Source organism: Sturnus vulgaris, chromosome 1 (assembly GCF_052056855.1).
Source record: "Sturnus vulgaris isolate bStuVul1 chromosome 1, bStuVul1.hap1, whole genome shotgun sequence".
Lineage (NCBI taxonomy): Eukaryota > Metazoa > Chordata > Aves > Passeriformes > Sturnidae > Sturnus > Sturnus vulgaris.
The window spans coordinates 30,644,380-30,664,562 of record NC_142243.1 but is presented as its reverse complement, the minus strand read 5'-3'; the positions used below and the strand labels follow the sequence as shown (position 1 = coordinate 30,664,562).

At 37.0% G+C, this 20,183-nt stretch overlaps 1 protein-coding gene across 1 annotated transcript; it reads left to right on the top strand.

Moving 5' to 3' along the window:
• The first annotated feature begins 229 nt into the window (after positions 1-229).
• MACC1 (MET transcriptional regulator MACC1) lies at positions 230-19,550 on the top strand. The gene is made up of 5 exons (XM_088160252.1): positions 230-358; positions 6,338-6,452; positions 8,652-10,690; positions 13,278-13,466; positions 18,897-19,550. Exons 1-5 carry the CDS (start codon positions 230-232, stop codon positions 19,107-19,109), a joined length of 2,685 nt encoding a protein of 894 aa, XP_088016378.1. The 3' UTR covers positions 19,110-19,550.
• The last annotated feature ends 633 nt before the right edge of the window (positions 19,551-20,183 follow it).

The window sequence follows — 20,183 nt, the reverse complement described above, 5'->3', positions numbered from 1 at the left end:
CCCCTTTTTGGCCCCAGTGACTCTGAGGCATACAAAGGATTTCAGTTTGTGCTACCCCTACTTCTGTCCCCCACCACTGCTCCCTGCCCTCAAAGGCCTCGGCTCACATCTATCCTGCTCAAAGCTGACTTGTGCCATTAACAGAGTCAGACACGAGCCTTTCCCAGGGAAGGACATCATAAATACTGTGCAGGGTTGGGAGTGCTCTCTGAGCCACGCTTGTGGGCAGATGTCTCAGCCTTTATCTCCACTTGCCACTGACAGGCAAGCTGCTCAGTTAAAGACCCAGTGTCATTCCTGCAAGCAGCCTGGATGTGAGAAAAAGTACAACTTCGTGGAGAGAGAAGAAGAAATCAGGGTAATGAAATATAGAGTACTTTGGAGGTATCATGTACTTGAAAACCTGTGATCACAGCTACAGTTCACAGGAATATAAATAGCTAAGAGAGACTTTGAGAACCCTGGTAGCTCCCACTTCTCTAGGTTGATTAAAAATGTTGATAGCTGAGGTTTTTGTGTCATCCTAGCAAACATTAAAAGTACTTGAGAAAAAGCAGCAGGGCTCTCATTCACAGGCAGAATGTGATAGATACAGGCTTTGCCTTGCTCTGGAATGTTTAATGCATTAATTGTGGTAACACTGAAACACTTGTGGCACCTAGAAACGGAAATTTTATTTTGTAATGAAACTTCTAAATTAAAAGTGTTCCTTGCAGAGTACTTTCAATATTCACTTTGAAGGAACAGCTGTTGGCTTCAGTCAGTAGTACAATATTACAATACATGTAGGATTGTAATCTCTCTGAACCAAAAGTTGTTTCACAGAACCTCCAAAAGTGAAGAAACTAACTGTGCTTCCAAAACATGTACAAGTATACACACTAAGTGAGAATCCAGTGTGTTTACAGGTGTAAGGACAGCCATGGAAGAATTAGGCTAATAAACTTGCAATGTTTTCTCTGTTCAAAAAAAATAAGAAATATTGCAATTTCATAGTGCAAAGTTGGATCCTTTAATTAATTTGTTAGTGAGATTTTTACTTTCCACTTCTTGTTCTTAAGTAAAACTTCTGCTTAGTAAAGTAAGTAGAAGGCAGTAAGTTTCTTTTTTTCTGAGACCTAAGTGAAACAGTGGAGTATTTCAGAAGGGTAGCTAAAATCTAAAAGGCAACATCAAAACTTAACTACACATTCCTGAGGCTTTTGGAAAGCAATATTCCCAAATGTGAAGTTTATAATTGAAAATAAACACTCCACCACTTATGCTTGTAACAAGCAGTTTTAGAAGTGTATAGATGTGTGGAAGGGAAGATACAAAGGATACTTGCCTTGTGGAGGGAGTGTCTATGGTATAGCTATTTTTGTTTGCATAGAGTTCCCCAAACAAGCTGAAAAGCAGTCAGTTCTGGATTGTGCAGACTTGAGTAGTGGCTATAAAAACCCACGTGCAAGATAGTGGAAATCTACTGAGAGGATGGCCCACTTCAACTCCCATTTTTTTGTGCTGAGAGTACCAGCTCTATCTTTTAGCTCCAGCTCGGGTGAAGCATTACGAGCAGTGATTGTGTCAGTTCCAAACAGCCATGCACACAAATGTTGGGTCTGCAGAAAGTCTAAGCCCTGGGTTCAGTGTGAAAGGTTCTGCTGTTCTCACAGGGTGATACATTATCAGAACATTGAAAAAATAGGTACAAAACCTGGCAACTATTTAACAACAAAGTAAGCTACTAGATATATCTATTGAAAATCCCTTTCTATAATTACAGTCAAAATGCCAAGGTATTGGGTCATCTTAGATCATTAACGTTGCAGCTGAGTATTAGCACGTTAGGGGTTGAGTACTTTCAATACTGAACATTAAAAGTGAATTTTGTCTCTCTTAGAAGTGAGATACAGATGCATTTCCTTGACTGCCTCACATGCACCAGACAAAAATAAGTCAGAGGCTTCTTCAGTGCAGGTGAATATTCCATTTGCTATGCTGTACTGCCACTGCCTACAGTGCCACACTACAGCTCTGTAATCAAAGTTTAGTAACTTGGGGCCAAGAGCCTCTCATCGAACTCTGAGCTGCATAAAGCTTCTTCAAGAGCCAAGGGACAGTTAAAATATGGCTTATTACTGTGGCTAATGTTTACTCCCAAATATGTTAGTCAGCTGAGAATAGGCAGTGGTTTAAGGTTGTTGGATGTGCAGTCCCTCTGAAACAATCCCTCTTCTGTGTATTGCTGTCTCTTTAGAATTCCTTTTCTTTTCTCTATATAATAAAATTTAAATAATTCAGTATACTGAGTATTTGGTTAGATTTGGTTAGAAGCATTTTATTTAACATCATGATGCATTTACATTTCTCTTTCTTCAGAAAGAAACTGATAAGTCTAACAACCCAACCTATATAAGTAGGGAGTAATTTTCCCCCATGTAACCCAAAAATGAGCTTGACGAATGAGACACATCACCATCACCTGTGTCTGTTTCTTGCTCTGTTACTGCTAATGCATAAACTTCATCCTCGGGACACAAAGGCCATGAATCTTTTTGAATAAAGGTAGCACTGTCTGTGTGGGGAACATGTAGAAGTCCACGGGGAGACATGGCCACAGGAGAGCTCTGTTCTTAACAAAACCTGCTTTTGAAGAAAGATTAAGGTAGAATGGAATATAAATTGCTGGTATTTTGCTCTGGGATGTTGATACTTAAAAAACACAATGGAATGTGTTCTCTCTTACTTTTGAAAGCAAAGGAAGTGGGATAGTGTTTGCCTTTGGGCTTCTCTTATTTTCTTCATTACCAGTTTTAGACACAGTGGGATGTATTTTTTTTGGTAGTGAGACTGGACAAAAAAACCCAAACAAACCAAGGTGCACTTGAATTTTGAAAGACCTGGAAGAAATTTCTGGAGGCATTTTATGCAGCAAAAATGCCATCTGCAGCAAATCTGTCTCCTACTTATGTGAAACTGAACTTTCTACCCAAGACTTTCTTCTTCCTCTAGGGCATTTAGTACATTTTTCTTCCTCTGTAACAGTGCTGCCAGTAGAGCTCTGGGTCCTGAGTTGCATGCTCTTATGGATCAAGCAACCTCCAGCAGAATGCTGACTGTTGCTTGCCCACATACAAAAAGTGACACATCTCTCAGTGGCACTCAGGTTCACTCACTGGTCACCTCTACAGCTAATCTCTTTCCAACCTCTTCTTCACTTTTTCAGTCTCTCCTGACTTCCTACTGTGACTTGATATGCCATCAGTTAAATAATTCCTTGCACCATTAAGCACTTGTCAGTTTACATCTTTCTTATTCAGTTGCTACAGTAAATTAAAAACTTAGTCTCTGTTTTTTCCTATACATATTTCCCTCTTTTTGCAGCAAAAAAGCTTTTTGTAACTTTCCCTTTTAATGTTGATCAGTATGGCTGTATATCCCACATGCATCAATCTCACTTCTCTTGTGAATGATTGTTCTTCAGAATTTGTCCAGGTAAGTCCCTAGTTAGTAAGTTTGTGCTATCAAAAGTTTAATTTTGATGCTGTTTTATCACAGACTGTATCCATGGAAAAGGGTAAGCATTTGGCTTATTTTCTTAGTCTCGTAGAAAGAAACAGGGGCTTTAGCCATTCCCAGCACTCAGGCTGGAGCAGAGAAGAGGTGGAACCCAACCCTGGAGTCAGCTCATGCAACCCTGTGCAGGATGCACATTGCCCAGTCCCCAGGGATGGGTGTACAGCTTGTCCCCAGCATTTCCCACATCCCTTGACATGCTGGCCAAATGTGGTCATCTTTTGCCCAGGAATGTTTATACATCTCCTCCCTTCTCTCATCCTCTGCTTGGCTGGCCTGAAGATGTGCCTCAATCACAAGGGATCCCTCATCATCCTGTCATTCCAAGAAATGCTTTCATGGGGGTGGAGGATTATTTTTGGAAGTGGTTTTCCTTTACAGAATCTGCCTTTTCTATCTCTATGCCAGGCTGCTGATGAACGTTTTGAAGAATTCTCAGAGGGAACTTTTAGGAAATGGTTTATTCTATTTGCAGAAGTCCTTATTGTTTAAAAAACTTCCACATTCAGTGTTTTTGTCGTGTTTCCTTCAATACAATCCCCCTGTGTAAGGAGATTGTTTTTCTTTCTCTCTTCCTCTTTTCTTCTCCCTTTTCCATGGGTTTCCTGTTTTAGCCTGTGTACATTTGCACTCTTGTGCCCTTCTTCATCCTTCTTTACTGCCTCTCACTTTATGCTGAGATATGAAATACTGAAATAATTATAGGTGTTTTAACTATTTAAAGAACTGTTCTTAAATTCACTTGTGAATTATCAGTAAATTATTCAGTATCAGTAATTACTGATAAATTAATCAGAGATGAGTGCTGGCAACAAGTACACTGGTATTGTAAAACAAAGAATTACTTTTTGTGCATTTATTGAGATTTTAGACTATGGATACCTTATGCTGGCATGATTAAACCTCCACAGTGTGTATGTGGAGGCCAGAGAGAAAACTCTTGAGTGCTTATACAATGTGTTCAGGTTTTCAGCATTTTGAGATGCAGCAGCAAGGCAAAATTTATTTCTTTTGACAGAGTCTGTATGTGTTATCAAATATAGTCACTTATCAGAGACAGAAGAAACTGATATCTTTATACAGATGTGGAATGCCAGATCTTGGAATTAATGGTGTTGGGATTAAGGAGGCATTTTAGTTTCCAGTTTTGTTCTGGTGGGGTAGTAGTAGCAGGAGCCAGAATGTATTGGCATTGGAGGCCAGCTTTACCTACTAGCTAAAATCAGGATTCCAAAGGTCAAATAGAAGAGATTTCTGGTAACAAAGGAACCTGAAGTTCCATACAGCCCTCGGAGGTGCTGGGTGACTATTGAGCTTTGCCTGACCTCAGCCTTGCACCCTGCTTGTGTACAAAACAGCACCTGAACACACTGCCATTAGCTGAAGGCACCTCTTGTGGTAAGACCAAAAAGTACCAATTTACATTTGCGGGGAAAAAAAGAGATATCTTAAACCATGGCATTGTGCAATAAAAAAAAAAACAAAAACAAACTGGCTTCAGCTTTCCATGCAGTAATGCTTGGATATAAAGTATGCTTCCTTTTCCCATAATTCACCTACTAGAATGGAACTGAAAATTCCTTTTTCTTACAGCTGCAGCAAAACCAGGCTCAATCCTTTTTTTCTTCATTTTAAACATGATAAAAAGAGATCTACCTAGACTGCAGTGTTTGCTGCAGGAGTAACAAGCTGCAATATTTCAGACTCCCAAACAAAGCTGACTATTGCATCCCATGTATGGACCCAAAAAACCTTCTGGATTTTTTCCTTCTTTCTTCCTCCCCCTTCCTTGTTTCTTTGTTTGCCTCATTTTTTCTCCAGATATCTTAATGTATCTGTTGGTCATCACCATTCATATCTTACTCCATATGGGATGTGTGAGAGGATTCTGGGAAAGGGATGTCTTGGTTTTTAGCATTAACTTGAAGAGTTTTTGTGCACAAAAGATCTCATATTTCCTCTAGCTTCTGTTTCTGGGATACAGGGATTTCTGCATGTAGAATACTAAATGCTCACTTGGAACTTCTGTAACTCCTCTTTATGTAGGAGACACAACAATTCCTGCTTTCTTCAGCATTAAGCAATGTACCTTGAGAGGCGTATCCTTCTGTGTTCTGCCTCAAAGGGCCTGCCCCAAAATGAAACAGAGCTTCTTGTAGACAGAACAAGGAAGAAGAGAGACCTGAATATCCTCTCTTAGGCTGTTGCTGTGCTGGTGTGGTCTCTAAGGGAGGATACTTTAAGTCATTCTTGGGCTGACTAAAAGGAAATCTGACCTGATCTTTTTCAGCAAGGAATATAAGAAGAATAATAAAGAAGAAAGGGATGAAAATACTTTCTATTAATTGGCATGGAAAGTAACAGATATAGATCTTCCCCTTTAATAATTCTACTCAAACTTACCTGAAAACAGGATGTAGGATGTCTATATTTATTTTTTAAAATATTTTATTCAAGACAAGAGTGGAAGTTATTGTATAATTGTCTCAGTTCCAATTGCAAAACACTTAATTTTGTGAGTTATTGAACTTCTCTATGGGCTGGGGGTATCATATTGTACTGCAGCTGTAGCATCTGCTGGGTTTGATACACATATGATTGTAAGACTCAAGAGTGTGAACTCTGCTCTTGGGCAGAGTTCATAACTTTACTTGTAATCTATACCTTCACTTTTTTTTTCATGTCACAATACAGGAACAAAGCTCAATTATTCTTCTACAGTTTCTCCTTTTTCAAGTTGCATACTTCCTGATGTTTTATATGCTTAACTGTCTTCTAGGAGGAAAATTCTTCCAGTAGTGGAACAGATTCCCTAAGCAGTGGAGAGATTCCACGAAGTCGGTCAGAGGGGACTTTGATTGATGTGGATGACCAGGCACCTTCAGACAGCTACAGTATGACTCTTATTTTCTGTACTATGGCTCTCTAAGTAAAGTCTTTATTTCTTCAAAACTCTGGGTCTGGCAGGTTGGGAGGAAGAGTTGGAATCTTTAATGTTGCATTAACAAATGCTACTTAGAGTAAGTTTACTGGAGGTCAAGGTAGGGAAGAGGAGAGGAAGTTCTTAGCCAAACTAGATTAATTTAGGGTTTTAAGAACATGAAGGCAGGGTAATTTTGAAGTTACCTCAATTTATAAACTGGAGTCTTGGCAAAGTTGATTTAATCCTCTTGCTATTTTAACCCCAAAGCTGAGAAAACTTTGCCCTCTACAAGGTAGGCATTCTCTTAGCTTCTTGTCCAGTAGCAGATATAGCAGCAAGCCTGACAATTGTGTAAGTTGTGGAGCAGGAATTTTTTCTTTGCTGACATGCTGCACTCCAGTAATTGTGCTATTGCCTTGGCATGAGAAAATGTCTATGCCAGTGACTCAGGCTCTGACAGTTTTCTGCTCATATTTTTCCTGTAGAAACATGCCTTTAGGATGGGGAAAAAAACCCGAACAAAACTCTTATGTTTATTTTGGGATTAATTAATCTATATTTTTAATATGCAATACTGATCTGACTGTAATAGCACCAGCACAAAAAAAAATCTTGGCCTATGGGCAGAGACAAAAGATTTTTTCAGTGTGTGCTTGAACAGCATGTCCCCCTCTGGTGACCCCAGTCAAGACAAGGACCTCGAGGAAAGGAAGATTGCCCCTGGGCTCCATCCCCCTGGCAGCTCATCTGAAAGGCTCTTGTCAAGACAATGTTAGAGCTTTGTAGATAGGCAGCTGGCAAACAGGTAAATTCCACCTTGGTTCTTCCAAACTGGACATTTTCTGCAATTGTGGAAAAACTTCATGGTTTTGGCTTTTTATTGCAATTTGGAAAAGGAAACAAAAAGAGAAGTACTAGGATTTAATTTTTTTTTTCTTTTTGTGGTTTTATGCACTATCATGCTTGCATTTGAGCAATATAGAGTAACCTTGGAAATGGAAAGTACTGTGGAAAGTGTAATAATGTAAGATAGATATAGATATAGATAGATATAGATATAGATATAGATATAGATATAGATGATATAGATAGATATAGATATAGATATAGATATAGATATAGATATAGATATAGATATAGATATAGATATAGATATAGATATAGATATAGATATAGATATAGATAGATATGGTGAAAAAGATAGAAATAATGACATTTCCCTCTAAAATTTAAACTCTGCAAGAATGTATAAAGAAGGGATGGTATAGCCTCCATATATAGAAAAAAAAAGCAAAATGAAGTAATAGAGACCCTTAGCATAAAAAGTTGCAGATATCCCATTGCAAGAAGGGTGAGTTGTAGTCAACTGTAGTAAACCAGATTCTCTGAACAATTGTTAATATAAAATGGAAGAATGTCTCTTCTCCAGAAAAAATAGATGTTACTGCTAATAACAAGTATTTTTATTAGAAAACATATGTAAGTATCACTTATACGCCCATATTTGTCTATTTAAGTACAATCTCAGAGAATTAGTAGTCACACAAACATTTCTCTCCAAACTTCAAGTTGTACAAGGTCTCATAAATTATATCAATGATTGTTTTCTAATGGAAAGCTAGTATAATAAATTCCACACACGTGGAGATAAATTGTATGAGTATTGTTATCAATTAAATGCACATGCACTAACATGAGAAGGAATCTGGAATGATGCATTTATCTGTATGATGAGGTGTTTGAAAATGAAACTGTAGTTGCTTAATCAAAGAGAGACACAAAGGTAAGAAAACCACAGCATTTTGTAAGAGGCCAAAGGTAATTGGATTATAATGGTTTGAACCTTATGGAACTTTATCATACTCAATGCCAATTAATAATCATATGAGTTGATAATGATCAACACCTCAAAGAAGATTCTTTACATCCTTCAACACTGGTTTGTTATTCAGCACTAATTTATTAGCACTCTTTCTATTAAGAAAGTTTCTTAATTAATTCAACATTGATACTGTTTAAAAACCTGAAGGAGAAATACAGAAATTATCTATGTGTATTTGAGGAGGAAAATTTAGTCACCTCTTAGTTTAACAGACTATCAGTTGGACATGAATAGAATGTCTCAAGTCTCTGTTCTTTAGTAAATACTTCTTTTTTTTCTTTTAAACAGATGTCAATGAAAGTAAACTGGATTTGGATATTGACTGGCCTGGTGTATTCAAACATGCCCAAGCTGTTTCCAAGACTAATCCTTTCTGGAATGAACTTTCAGGATCCAACCCTTTTGTACATGACATAGCTGCTTCCAATAGAAATGAAAATAATAAACATCTTTCTATCATAAAGGAAAAACCTTATTTGTTCTCTAAAATTTCTAGCAATAGGGACTCTTTGGATTCCTCAGGTGATGAGCTAGATATTGATTGTCTCCTAAGGAAGGCTTCAGCAAGAAGATCTGGACGATCCAAGAGTGTCTCTGACTTCCTGGATATAGTTGATAACCTAAGATTTAATCCTCACAAGACAGCGCCTCAAAACATTACAGCTTCTGATATGACATGGCTTCAGAATGACCGTGAAGCCTACAAGATGGCCTGGCTGAGCCACCGACAGCTCACCCGCTCCTGCCTGGATTTAGAAGCCATGAGCCACAGCCCAGGATGGGCTCAGACACAAGCTACAGACATTCATGTCGTTTGTAAACTGGATCACGAAGGGGGTTCAGTACAGCTGCCCGACTCAGATATCAACATTCATGTCCCTGTGGGTCATGTATTACCAGGAGAATTCCAAGAAGTCGGTTTAAAGGCTATCCTGAACCCTCCATTGTCATGCAACAATGAGCTGTCCAGCACAGTAAGTCCTCTGATAGAACTTACACTGAGCAATCTCAACACAAGCGAAGCCATTTTCCTAGAAGTGAAAGTTGCAGCTAAAGTGAAGAATGATCCACTCAGCCAAGTTATGAGTGATATTGTGTGTTTTTTTAGTCTCAACAAAGAAGGGCCTTTTAAGAAGCTAGAAAATTGCTATATTTACCAAGATACCATACAAGTGAAGCTAACGGACCTAAGTCATGTGATGTATGCAGTGATTGCTGTACAAGCAAGCAAAATCCAGCCTCCAGCAACTAATGTGTGGGACTACGTCCATAGAACAGTCTCAGTTGGAATTTATGGTCCCAAATATATTCATCCATCTTTTACTGCAGTTTTTACAGTCTTTGGTCATAACTACATTCCGGGAAAACTCACGATTTGTGATATAAAAAAAGGGGGGAAAAGTATGCCTCCTGTGGTGTTTCAGCTGTGGGGGAAACATACATTTCTGCTTGAAAAACCGCAGGATCTAAACATTTCTTTGGTATCCTGTGATCCAGACTTCCAAATAAAAATGGAAGATCAAAGCAGAAATATTAAAAAGGAGGAGTTGAAAACTGGGGAAATGGTCCGCCAACAATTCCTGTTTTCCATGCTTGGATGCAGGGAGATGCATTTCTTTGTTTTCCTTGTTCAGATTAAAATCTTGAAAAGTAGCCAAGTAACAGAGTTTCATGTTACGACTCCTGATCCAGCTCCAAAATTAAGTGGAATCATTAATAGGCCAAAGCGCCTACTAAACCGCAAAGAAATCAAGTCTGCACCATGGCTTTTGATCCCAACAATAAAATATCCAAAGTTTCAAGACAAAACTTTGAGTGTCAATACTTACGGAGTGGCTTTGAAAACTGTGTTACGTCAAAATAAGGTTGACTATTTGCTGGAATATTTTAAAGGAGACACAATAGCACTGCTTGGTGAAGACAAAGTTAAAGCCATTGGACAAACTAAAATGAAAGAGTGGTATGTGGGAGTTCTCAGAAGAAAGATTGGTCTTGTACATTGCAAAAACGTAAAAGTGATTTCCAAAGAACAAGCTATGGACACTGCTGATAGTGAGCTAACAACCAAGAATCTTGTTGAACAAATTGCATTGCCATTCAAGAAATTGACTTATATCTACTCGGTAGTTCTGTCTACAGTCTCAGAGAGTGTTTATGACTGGAGAGCTTTAGCTGAGGTGTTGGGATACTCACATATGTCTTTGGATGACTTCAATGAGGCACATGTTGATAAAGAATCAGAAAGAGTTGCACATGTTGTGAAGAAGATGAAGCAAGACTGCCACGCTAACAAAAAAAAAAGACTATTTCTTTATGAACTCATCGTTGTAAGTATTGCATGAACTAACTGGCTTATTGGGAATGTATTGCCAAGAAGCTACTCAGTAGTAATGTAGAAACAAGAAAACATGATTCTGTATCCTTGCAGGATCTTTACAAACCTGAATATATTACTAGAAGTTGTAGGCACCAATAGGTGGAAAATATTTCCAAACTCTCATGAAAAATATTGCTTTGATAAATTAATTCTGAAGAGTCTTCTGTCAATGCTCCAGGAACTGTGTTCATTTAGTAGGTGGACTAAGATGACTTTTTTGATTTTTAAATATCCATGATTGAAATGGTTTTGTCCTTTGTCTTGATAAATTGCTTTCTTGAGAAATTCACATTCCTGCCGTGAAGTATTAAGTAACATTATTATACTGTAGGAATTTCACTCTACATACATAAATATAGATAGACTATCTAGATATTGATGATATCTATCTATCTATCTATCTATCTATCTATCTATCTATCTATCTATCTATCTATCTATCTACCATCTATGTATCTATCATCTATCTATCCATCTATATCTATATATCTGTGTAGATATCTGTATGTCAACATCTGTATATATATATATACATAGATATTTGTCTATGCTAAGTTGCATGTCTAGCTTAGCTTCATATGCTTAAAAGGGACATTTTGATCCAAATGTTGAGGGCAATATTTTCTATCCACTCCTTACAACTTCATAGTCAATGTTGTAGCGGCCTAAGAAGGATATTGCATATACTTCAGTATGTATTTTCATGGACTTCATTTGTAAGCCATTGGACTACTTCTATGTGACTAAATACTGCCAAATGTGAATCAGAACTTTATTCTAATTAATTCCAGGTAGTAAGTTGCACTATTAATAATTCTAATTTACTTACTGATCTGTGTGCAAATTAATATGAAATTAATGGTAACTTAATACTCTGTTTGACTCTAACAGAAAAGTTGATCAACCTATTAGGGGCAGAAGATAATTAATTTCTGATATGAAAATAAAGTATTACAAAAATAAATATTTAAAAACTCACATTATAGCTATTCATCTAAAGCCTTTTGACTATCCTGGACTATAAATCTCAACTGAATTCTCATTACTAGTCTATTCCCTTTGAAGTGTTGACGGAAATCTCAGCAGGATTCAGAAAATGTTGGTAGCCGTGGTCACTTACAATTCTTAAGAGCACCTCAAATTTAGTGGAATAAAACGGAGCCAGTATGAAGTACAGCAAAGTCTGTCATGTCTCTTTAAAAAAAAAAAGGAGAGGGAGACCTAAAGGTGAAAGTTGTCCAAACTTTTAACTGAATACAGTGAAACAGAGTTCATTACAAAACAGGCAGAAAGTGGGGCATAATTAGATTAATCTTATAGTATCATAGAACAGCTTGGGTTGGAAGGGATCTTAAAGATCATTTGATTTCAACCATCCTGTCATGGGCAGGACAACTTTCACTAGAGCAGGTTGCTCAATGTTCTGTTTTGTGAGATCTATATATTTTTTCTAGGAAGTGCCAATGCAGGTCCTTGTCTTTGTAGAGCTAGATATAAATCTAGATGTCATCCATGTAATTTTTTGATAGAATTTTCTGTTACTTCATTCAAGAAATCTCCATTTTTTGTGTTTTTATAGGGTTCTTGCTTATTAGAGCAAACACAAACTGAACAACTTTGTCTCCAATTTAGGGGAATTTTGTACAGTAGACTGTAGTCAGCTTCTCACTACTTTGTCTACCAAAGTTTTAGTGTTTGCTGTGAGGATTTTATTGGTAAATACTTAGAAATTAAATCACACATATGTCTGATTTCTGCAGAAATGCTTGCTATTTCAGTAAAAATCGATATCTAAAATACAAGGAAAATTTCTGTATTTTGCTCTTGATCTTTCCCTGTTCAACAGTTTCTGTGGAATATTTTGGTGTTAATTTGAGAAGAAAAAAACCCCAACATTTATTTTTCCCATTAGTTCTTATCCAAACAAATAAAGAAAGGAGAATGCAACATATCTAAATTTCAAGGTTGTACTCCTTCAACGATTTTAATTTTTTAATTAAATCCTCATTTGGCAAGGATGAGGGAAACTTTTCATGTTTGCATTTCTCCTTAATGGTCAAAAAATTATTAGTTCTGTGGGAGGAGTAAATCAAAAGGTGTGGGCCAACGTGCTTAGTAATTTTCCATATAAAGCCCTAGATGAAGGACCACACCTTAGTATAATAGTGCTCTAACTTAATTTTCAAGTTTCATGTCATACTTCTAAGAAGCTAATTTGTTTTTTTGGCCCCAAACACTTTTGTTGGAGAAGTATGTTTTTCTTTCAGGATCTGTAAGCTTGGCAGGACCCATTTGAAACTGGAATGCTGAATCAGCTGAATGCCAGCTTGATATTTTTCTTAAATTTGTGGGCAGTTTTCCTCTGAAAGTATTGGCAACACCATTTTGTAGAAAAAAACTCACATATTTGTAAGAACACGCACACAAAAAAAGTCTTCCTGTTTGCTTAGAAATGCAGAATAGCCCTATAAAATTAAATAAAAATGTTCTGTTTGCAATTACTGGTGAAGGATCACTAATGAAAATCATTGTTGCAGGCACTTTTGAAAATAGATTGCCAGGGATTAGTGGCACGTCTTACCCAGGACACCATCGTCTTGACTTCAGCCGTCAAGCTTGGCAAAAGCTGGCGGGAGCTTGCAGAGAAGCTCGCCCGGCTCACAAAGCAGCAAATAGAGGCTTATGAAGTGCCCCACCAGGGCAGGAATGGAGCAGTGGCTCTGGAGGTAAGGGGCTGGTCTAACAGTGCACACACATTTCCTCCTCTGCACAAACACAGCCAGGGACCTTCCTTCTTCCTTGTTTTGCAGGTTTCTTTCCTTCTGAACTTTCCAGTGGCGGTCTCAGTCTCTCTTGAGCTTCAGGGCTAGATTCAATCCTTTTCTATTGTCCTGTCCACTTGTTAACCCTACTTGCATCTCTGCTGTCATTTCAGACACAGTGAAGAGGACCAGCTTGTCCTTGCAGGAGCCACCTCTAATCACACTCTGTACTGCTTTTGGTATTTCCACAAAAGGGAAGCTGACTTCTATCATTAATACTTTTCTGTGCCAGTGTAACAGTTGCCATCATCTATCTTAAGTAGCATGAGAAGAGGTTGGAAGCCCTGACACTAATTTTACTTCTGATGTATGAACGTGGCAAATCTATGCTTTAAGTTTATAGTTTGTCAAGTAGATCGTGATATTTTTTTTTTCCTTTGTAAAGAATTTTTCTTATAAAGAAGTTTGAGCTTTGTATAGAAGTCAGTTTATCCTCTCAGATGTATTTTAGTGCATACACATCTAAGGAGCAGTTTAGGTGGATGGACCCTTGTCCACGCTGCTGAGCTGAGGGTCAGTCCCTGCTCCTGGCATACCAGATTACTTCCTGCCCTTCTCTTCTCTAACACTAGAGCATGCAGTAGGTCCATTCTTTCTCAGAGTTGTGTGCCGATGGCTTCTAGGTTCCAGACTGGTTTTTGCTCTGAAAATCCCTTTTTTATGAGCATTGCTGAATGATCTTTCTGACTTGACAGCTTACCTTCAGGCTTGACTCTCCCTCTGCCTACAACATCATCTCCTGATTATTGCAGGTAATGTACGTGATCCAGACTACATTCCCTCTCTCTCACCTCTTAGTGCCAAAGGAGTTTCTATTTCCCATTCACAGGTTCACAACTACTCAAGATAATTTTTTCTTCCTTTTTTATTTCCCTGTAGCAGAATTTTCATATTCCCTGCCAAATATATTCTTTCCACTGTTTGAATCCTGTAAATCTGTCATCTGCTTGGTGATAACTATCAAGATATTTCTGCTTTAATCATGAACTACTACCTCTTATTCCTTTTGAATGCTCTGCTCTCCATTCTCAATCAATATTAGATCAAAATTCTACATGTCTACTCACGTGCTTCTGCACTTTTCAACAAAATTTCTTCATAATTATTGTTTGTAATCATTGCCTCCTTCTCAGATCCAGTTTTTATCTTTGAGCTATTTTGTGTATTTTTTTTGTCTTCTGGGTACTTAAGTCTGGATGCACCTTCCTCCAATTTTTTCTCATAAAATTATCAGCCTTTCAAATCCCATGTCCACTCTCTTGTTTTTTTTCTTTTTTATTGTTAGGCAGTGGTTTGTCTTATTTCCTACTCTTTTGTTCTAGTTATTAAGCTTTCTGTGTTTGGATAACAAACCCCCAGCTTTCTATAGAAGGAATTATTGACATGAGCAACATACAACTCTGCTGGTCTCCATGTTATTTTGGAATGTTTCCCCTATGCTAATAGACAGTAGAAACAAAACAATCTTATAACTGGTTTTCCAGCATCATAAATATTTATTTTTATATATTAAGAAAATTTATACATAAACATTTACTTTGCTTTAAATGGGTTTTGATTTTCCATTAAGCCTATCTTCTACCTCATACATCCTACCCATTTGCTTTCAAGAGTTTTTTGCATTATTTTTATGGCAAACCACCCAGAAAATTCTCTGCCTTTCAGTGACAATATCTGCTGACAAAACATAGTGCACCCAAATTCATCATAATTAAAAGCCCATAATAGAATACACTATATTTTTTTAGAGAACATTCAACAAACAATCAAAGATCAGAATTTTGCTGTATTTCTCTGCCATTTCTCAAGGATTATATTGGGCCTATGGAGAATTAATTGGTCTTGGGTGAGCTTTTTAATTGTGCTTGTCCACATGGGTGTGAGTTCAAAGCACAAGGTTTCTAGCATGATGTCTCATGTGATCACTCAATACCCTCAATGTCCTCTGAATCTAACCTAAATTTCAATACTTTCTAGTAAATATCAGTGCTTTCTTCTGACCTCTAAACTTTTCTACTGAGAGCAGTTGTTGACCTTAAAACCTGAAACCCAGAAAAGTTGGGGAAGTTTAATAAGTTTTTAATAGCTTTTGAGGATTATATGAAAATATTAACCAGTTCATTCCCCCCCAAGGATTGTTCCATCATCAGGAAGATTGATTGGTTGAAAAATGTTTCTTTCTGCTTTTAAACTTCATATTTTTCTTGGTGGGAGAAATCTTCTTGCAGATGATCACAGAGGCAACTTGAGGTACCTACAACTGGTGGATAGATTATGAAGCGTTTCTCACCAGTAAATAGCAAATCACTTTGCAGTGGATGTAGATATCATTATTTACTCAGCAGAGAGATGGGGAAAGATGGAAAACTCATGCACACAGCTGAGACTTGGCCAGGATGCTGCAGTGATTAAATATTTAATATTTGCCTGAGATTCTGCCTTAATACAATTCAGGAATTTTGAATGCAGTTCAGTTCACCCATTGCATTAGAGTATGTGGATGTGGAGAAGAATCTGCCTTAGAGCCACTGCCGTGTTTGCAGTAGTAGTTTAATGTGATGAGTGTGTAAATTATTGCTGACTTAATTATGCATCAATGGTGACCAGTTTGTAAAGCTTTTGATCCCTACATTCTCCTTTTACTACTTTCTTTCTTTTCTTTTCTCTTAGATTAAAAAAAAACCCAACAAAATAGTTGTGATAGAATAGAGGAAACCAAAGTTTGTATTTAAGGATATTTCAGACGATTGTCCTATTACAATGTCAGACTGACCTTCAGCATAAGTCAAAGCACAACATCTTTTCGTATTCATTGTCTTTCAACATTCTCGAGAAGAAAGAAGACTGTACCTCAATCTTTAAATATTCTGGTCTAACAGGAATGTGCGAAAAGGAAGATAGAGACCCAAAAAAAGCATATCCAGTAACAGAATTTCAGGAGATACCAGCTTCTCTTCTGGGAAATACCAGCTTCTCTTGTTGGCTACTTTGATGATCAAGCTAAAAATAGGAATAGAGAAACTTTCTGGTCCTACCATAAAAAATCAGTGGTGACCTGCTTTAGTTCATTAATATATGTTATAACATCTAATATTTACAGTAGTACATTAAAAAATTATTTTCAACTTAGCCTCTCTAAAAAAATCCCAAAAGAATTCATCTCCTTCTTCCCACCTACCACCAATGTACTTTTCTTTTCTTTTTCTGTAACCTTGTGGTTATGACTTAAGATAGACTTGCTAGACCTCCTAGACTTGCTAGGAGGCACCAGTCATTTGGGTAAATGATGATACCTTTCTCTCCTGTAGACATAAAATGAGAAAATTCACTCAAAGCACAGGAAATTTTTTATTACCTACACTCAAGGTGGAAACTAGACTAATCAGACTGTGTGGCTGTAAGTTTAATGTTTTCTTTCCATTTGAGTATAGGAGCAGAATTTGAGGGGAATGTTTACAGAAAAAATGACAGAATCAGTCTTGGATAAGCTGAAAGATCTTAGCCCAAAAATGTGGAGAAAAGTTCAGAACTATGAGCAAAGAAATTCTCCTCCTACTCAGTTCCTCCAAGGATCAAATAAATAAAACTTAAATCAAGGAAGTAAAGCTTTGTGTTTGTAAATAATAAAGTAATATTGAGGAAATAATCAATTTCCTTCAGAATTATCCTTCACAATCATAAAAACTGTGGGGTTTTTTGATAAAAGAGGAAAAGATGCTAAAAAAATCTCAGCTTCCTGATCACTTTTGTATATATATATAAATAAATAAATGTGCAGTCATCAGTCCATATAAATTTATTACTATGCATAAGTATGTTCCTGTTAAAACAGTGAATGACAAAACATTTTAGGAGAGTCATGGGTTTCTTTGTGGATTTATGCATCATCCCTGCAACTGTTAACTCAATTGTTGTTTACAAAAAGTTTATTGCCAATGAGGAGAGGGAAACCAGAATTTTGATTGCCCAAGTAACATTTGGAAAAGCAGTAGCTGGGAAAATAATTATTTTGTTTATTAACTGAGGAAATTTACTCAGCATTTGAAAGATAAAAGTCCAGCTTGGTATCTGAATCAAGCCGCTACAACTTAATTAATATAATTAGACCAATGACAAATTACACCTGCTAAGGATCTGCTCCATTTGTTTGGCATAAAATAAATTGTAGTTTGAAAAACGAAAAAAGCACTGGTAAGCTATATTTTAATTTCCTTTGTTTCTTGTGGGAAGAATTTCAAATTTTATGTCCTGATTAAAAAATATATATAGATAGATATATATAATTTTTTGACTTGATTGTTTTAGAGTGTTTGGGTGCTTTCTCTTTTTAAAAATAGATTTTACAGATCAATCATGTTAGAATCATAGAATCATTAAGGTTGCAAAAGATCTCTAAGATCAGCTAGTCAGATTATCTAGATCAGCCACGGACCCATGCTACCAAGTCCCCACTAAACCATGTCCCTAAGTACCTATGTGTCTCTTAAATACTTCCAGGGATGGTGGCTCAACCACGTCCCTGAGCGGATTGTTCCAATGCCTGACCTACCTTTCCGTGACAAATTTTTTCCTAATATCCAATCTAAATTAGTTGAGGGGGCTTCATTCTGCTCCCCATCCTTGTTTTCCAGCTCAGCAGAATGGATACCCAGAGAGCAAGTGGTCCGGGATTTTTAGCCTGAGGCAAGGGAGGCATTAAGTACCTCAACCTTTCCCTCATCCTTTTTCACAATGCTGCCCCGTGTATCCAATAAAGATTGTGATCTCTTTAGCCCTCCTGATGATGCTGACTTCTTTCTAGAAGCATTTTTTATTGTCTTTCACGGCAGTAGCCAGATTAAGTTTCTGCTGCTGTTGTCAGGAAACATTTCTGAAAGGTAAAAAGTGTGTTTAAAATCTCCAGGCTGAGTAGAGGGACGGTAGGACGTTGATTAATGGGGCAGTGACCATCAAAAGCACAGCCAAATAGGGAAAGTGTTGCAGGTGTATGCATTGCAAAAGATGAAAAGTATTTTCCTTCCACTCTTGTTCTTTGACTTATAGTTTCAGACAAGGATATATTTTGACTTGGTGATAATGATCTGAGTGAAGAATTTATCTATTATTTACCTCTCTGAGAATTTGAGAATTTCATGGAAATAATATAAATAAGATTATTGGAGTTTTTATATCTACATGCCTCTTTTTATAAAGCATTTCAGCATGCTTAGGGATTAAACACTTATATTCTCTTTTCTATGACTTTTCAACTATTTTAGCAACTATTAGTTATTTTATTTTTCTCAATAATCAAATTTCTGCCACTAAATCCCTTTTTTCCCCCTTTATTTTCAGATGATGTGGAAACCTGCATATGACTTTCTCTATACTTGGGCTGCCCATTATGGAGATGGTTACAGGGACGTCTTACAAGACCTGCAATCAGCCTTGGATAAAATGAAAAACCCAGTGACAAAGCAGTGGCGAGAGTTAACTGGAGCTCTCATTCTTGTGAATTGCATGGAGGTGTTAAGAGCAAGCGCCTTCTCCAAAATGGAGGAGGAGTAGATGGCCAAAACATGTTTTTGGAAAATCTCTTAGGACATTATATCCCTATGTAGAGTTTATTGGTGTACATTTATGTTTCAGTGGTACTTGTAGAGCATGACAGAATGAAGTTTGTTTTAACTGAGTTGATGTTGGGTCTAGCCCTATGGTTCTCAACTACAGATTGCCAGAGCATGCTAGTGGCTTCCCAGTAAAAAAGAAAAGAATGGGGAATTAAACTGAGGAGGTCAACAAAAATGGTTTATATTCTATGGTATATTTTCTAAAAGGAGCTGTTTCTGATTGCACTGACTTCTAGGCAGGGATCATTTTTAAAAACAGAACTATTCATGAATGAGTTCAGCATGTAGAGCCTAAGTTTACATTGTTTTCAGTGAAGTATTAAAATCTAAATATTTAATACATTTAATATTTGGTGCTCAAACCCTTCAAATCTAATTCAATGGGTGCAGGTTGGCCTATAAAAAAAACTTTAAGATTCTTTCATTCTCATCTGGGACAAAACTAATCTAATTATCTCACAACACAAGAATTCAACAGTTCTGGGAAAAATAGGTGTGTGCTGCACACACTCAAAAATAGGTGTGTGCTGCACTTTTCCAAAACAGCTTCTGGTACCTATTTAAAAGAGTGGAAGAGAGACTAAAGATAAAATCTCAAAAGTGTTTGTTTTTGATTTATTTGTTGATGTAACTCAACAGGGTTTTGTCTCTTTTTGTGTTTTTGTTATTTTATATTTCTGCAGTTTTTTTCTACATTCTGATGAATGGAAATTCCAGAAAATTCTGGAAGCCTTTTTTATGTACACCGTACATCCCTCAGATCATTTGTGTAGTCCTTCTCTGTTGCTTTTAAATAAGTACATAGGGAAAAGAGGCTTTGTAGGTACTAGGGTTGGAAACAATTGATACCTGCATCTGTTGATTTTCTTCTACCTCACAGGAAATGGGAGATGACTATTGTTTTCTCAAAAAAAGTTATCAGTGGGCTGCTTTTTAGATTAATTTATTTATGGAGCAATTAATTATAATTAGTCATATGTTCTAAAAAGAGCCCTGTTTAGATGCTATCTGT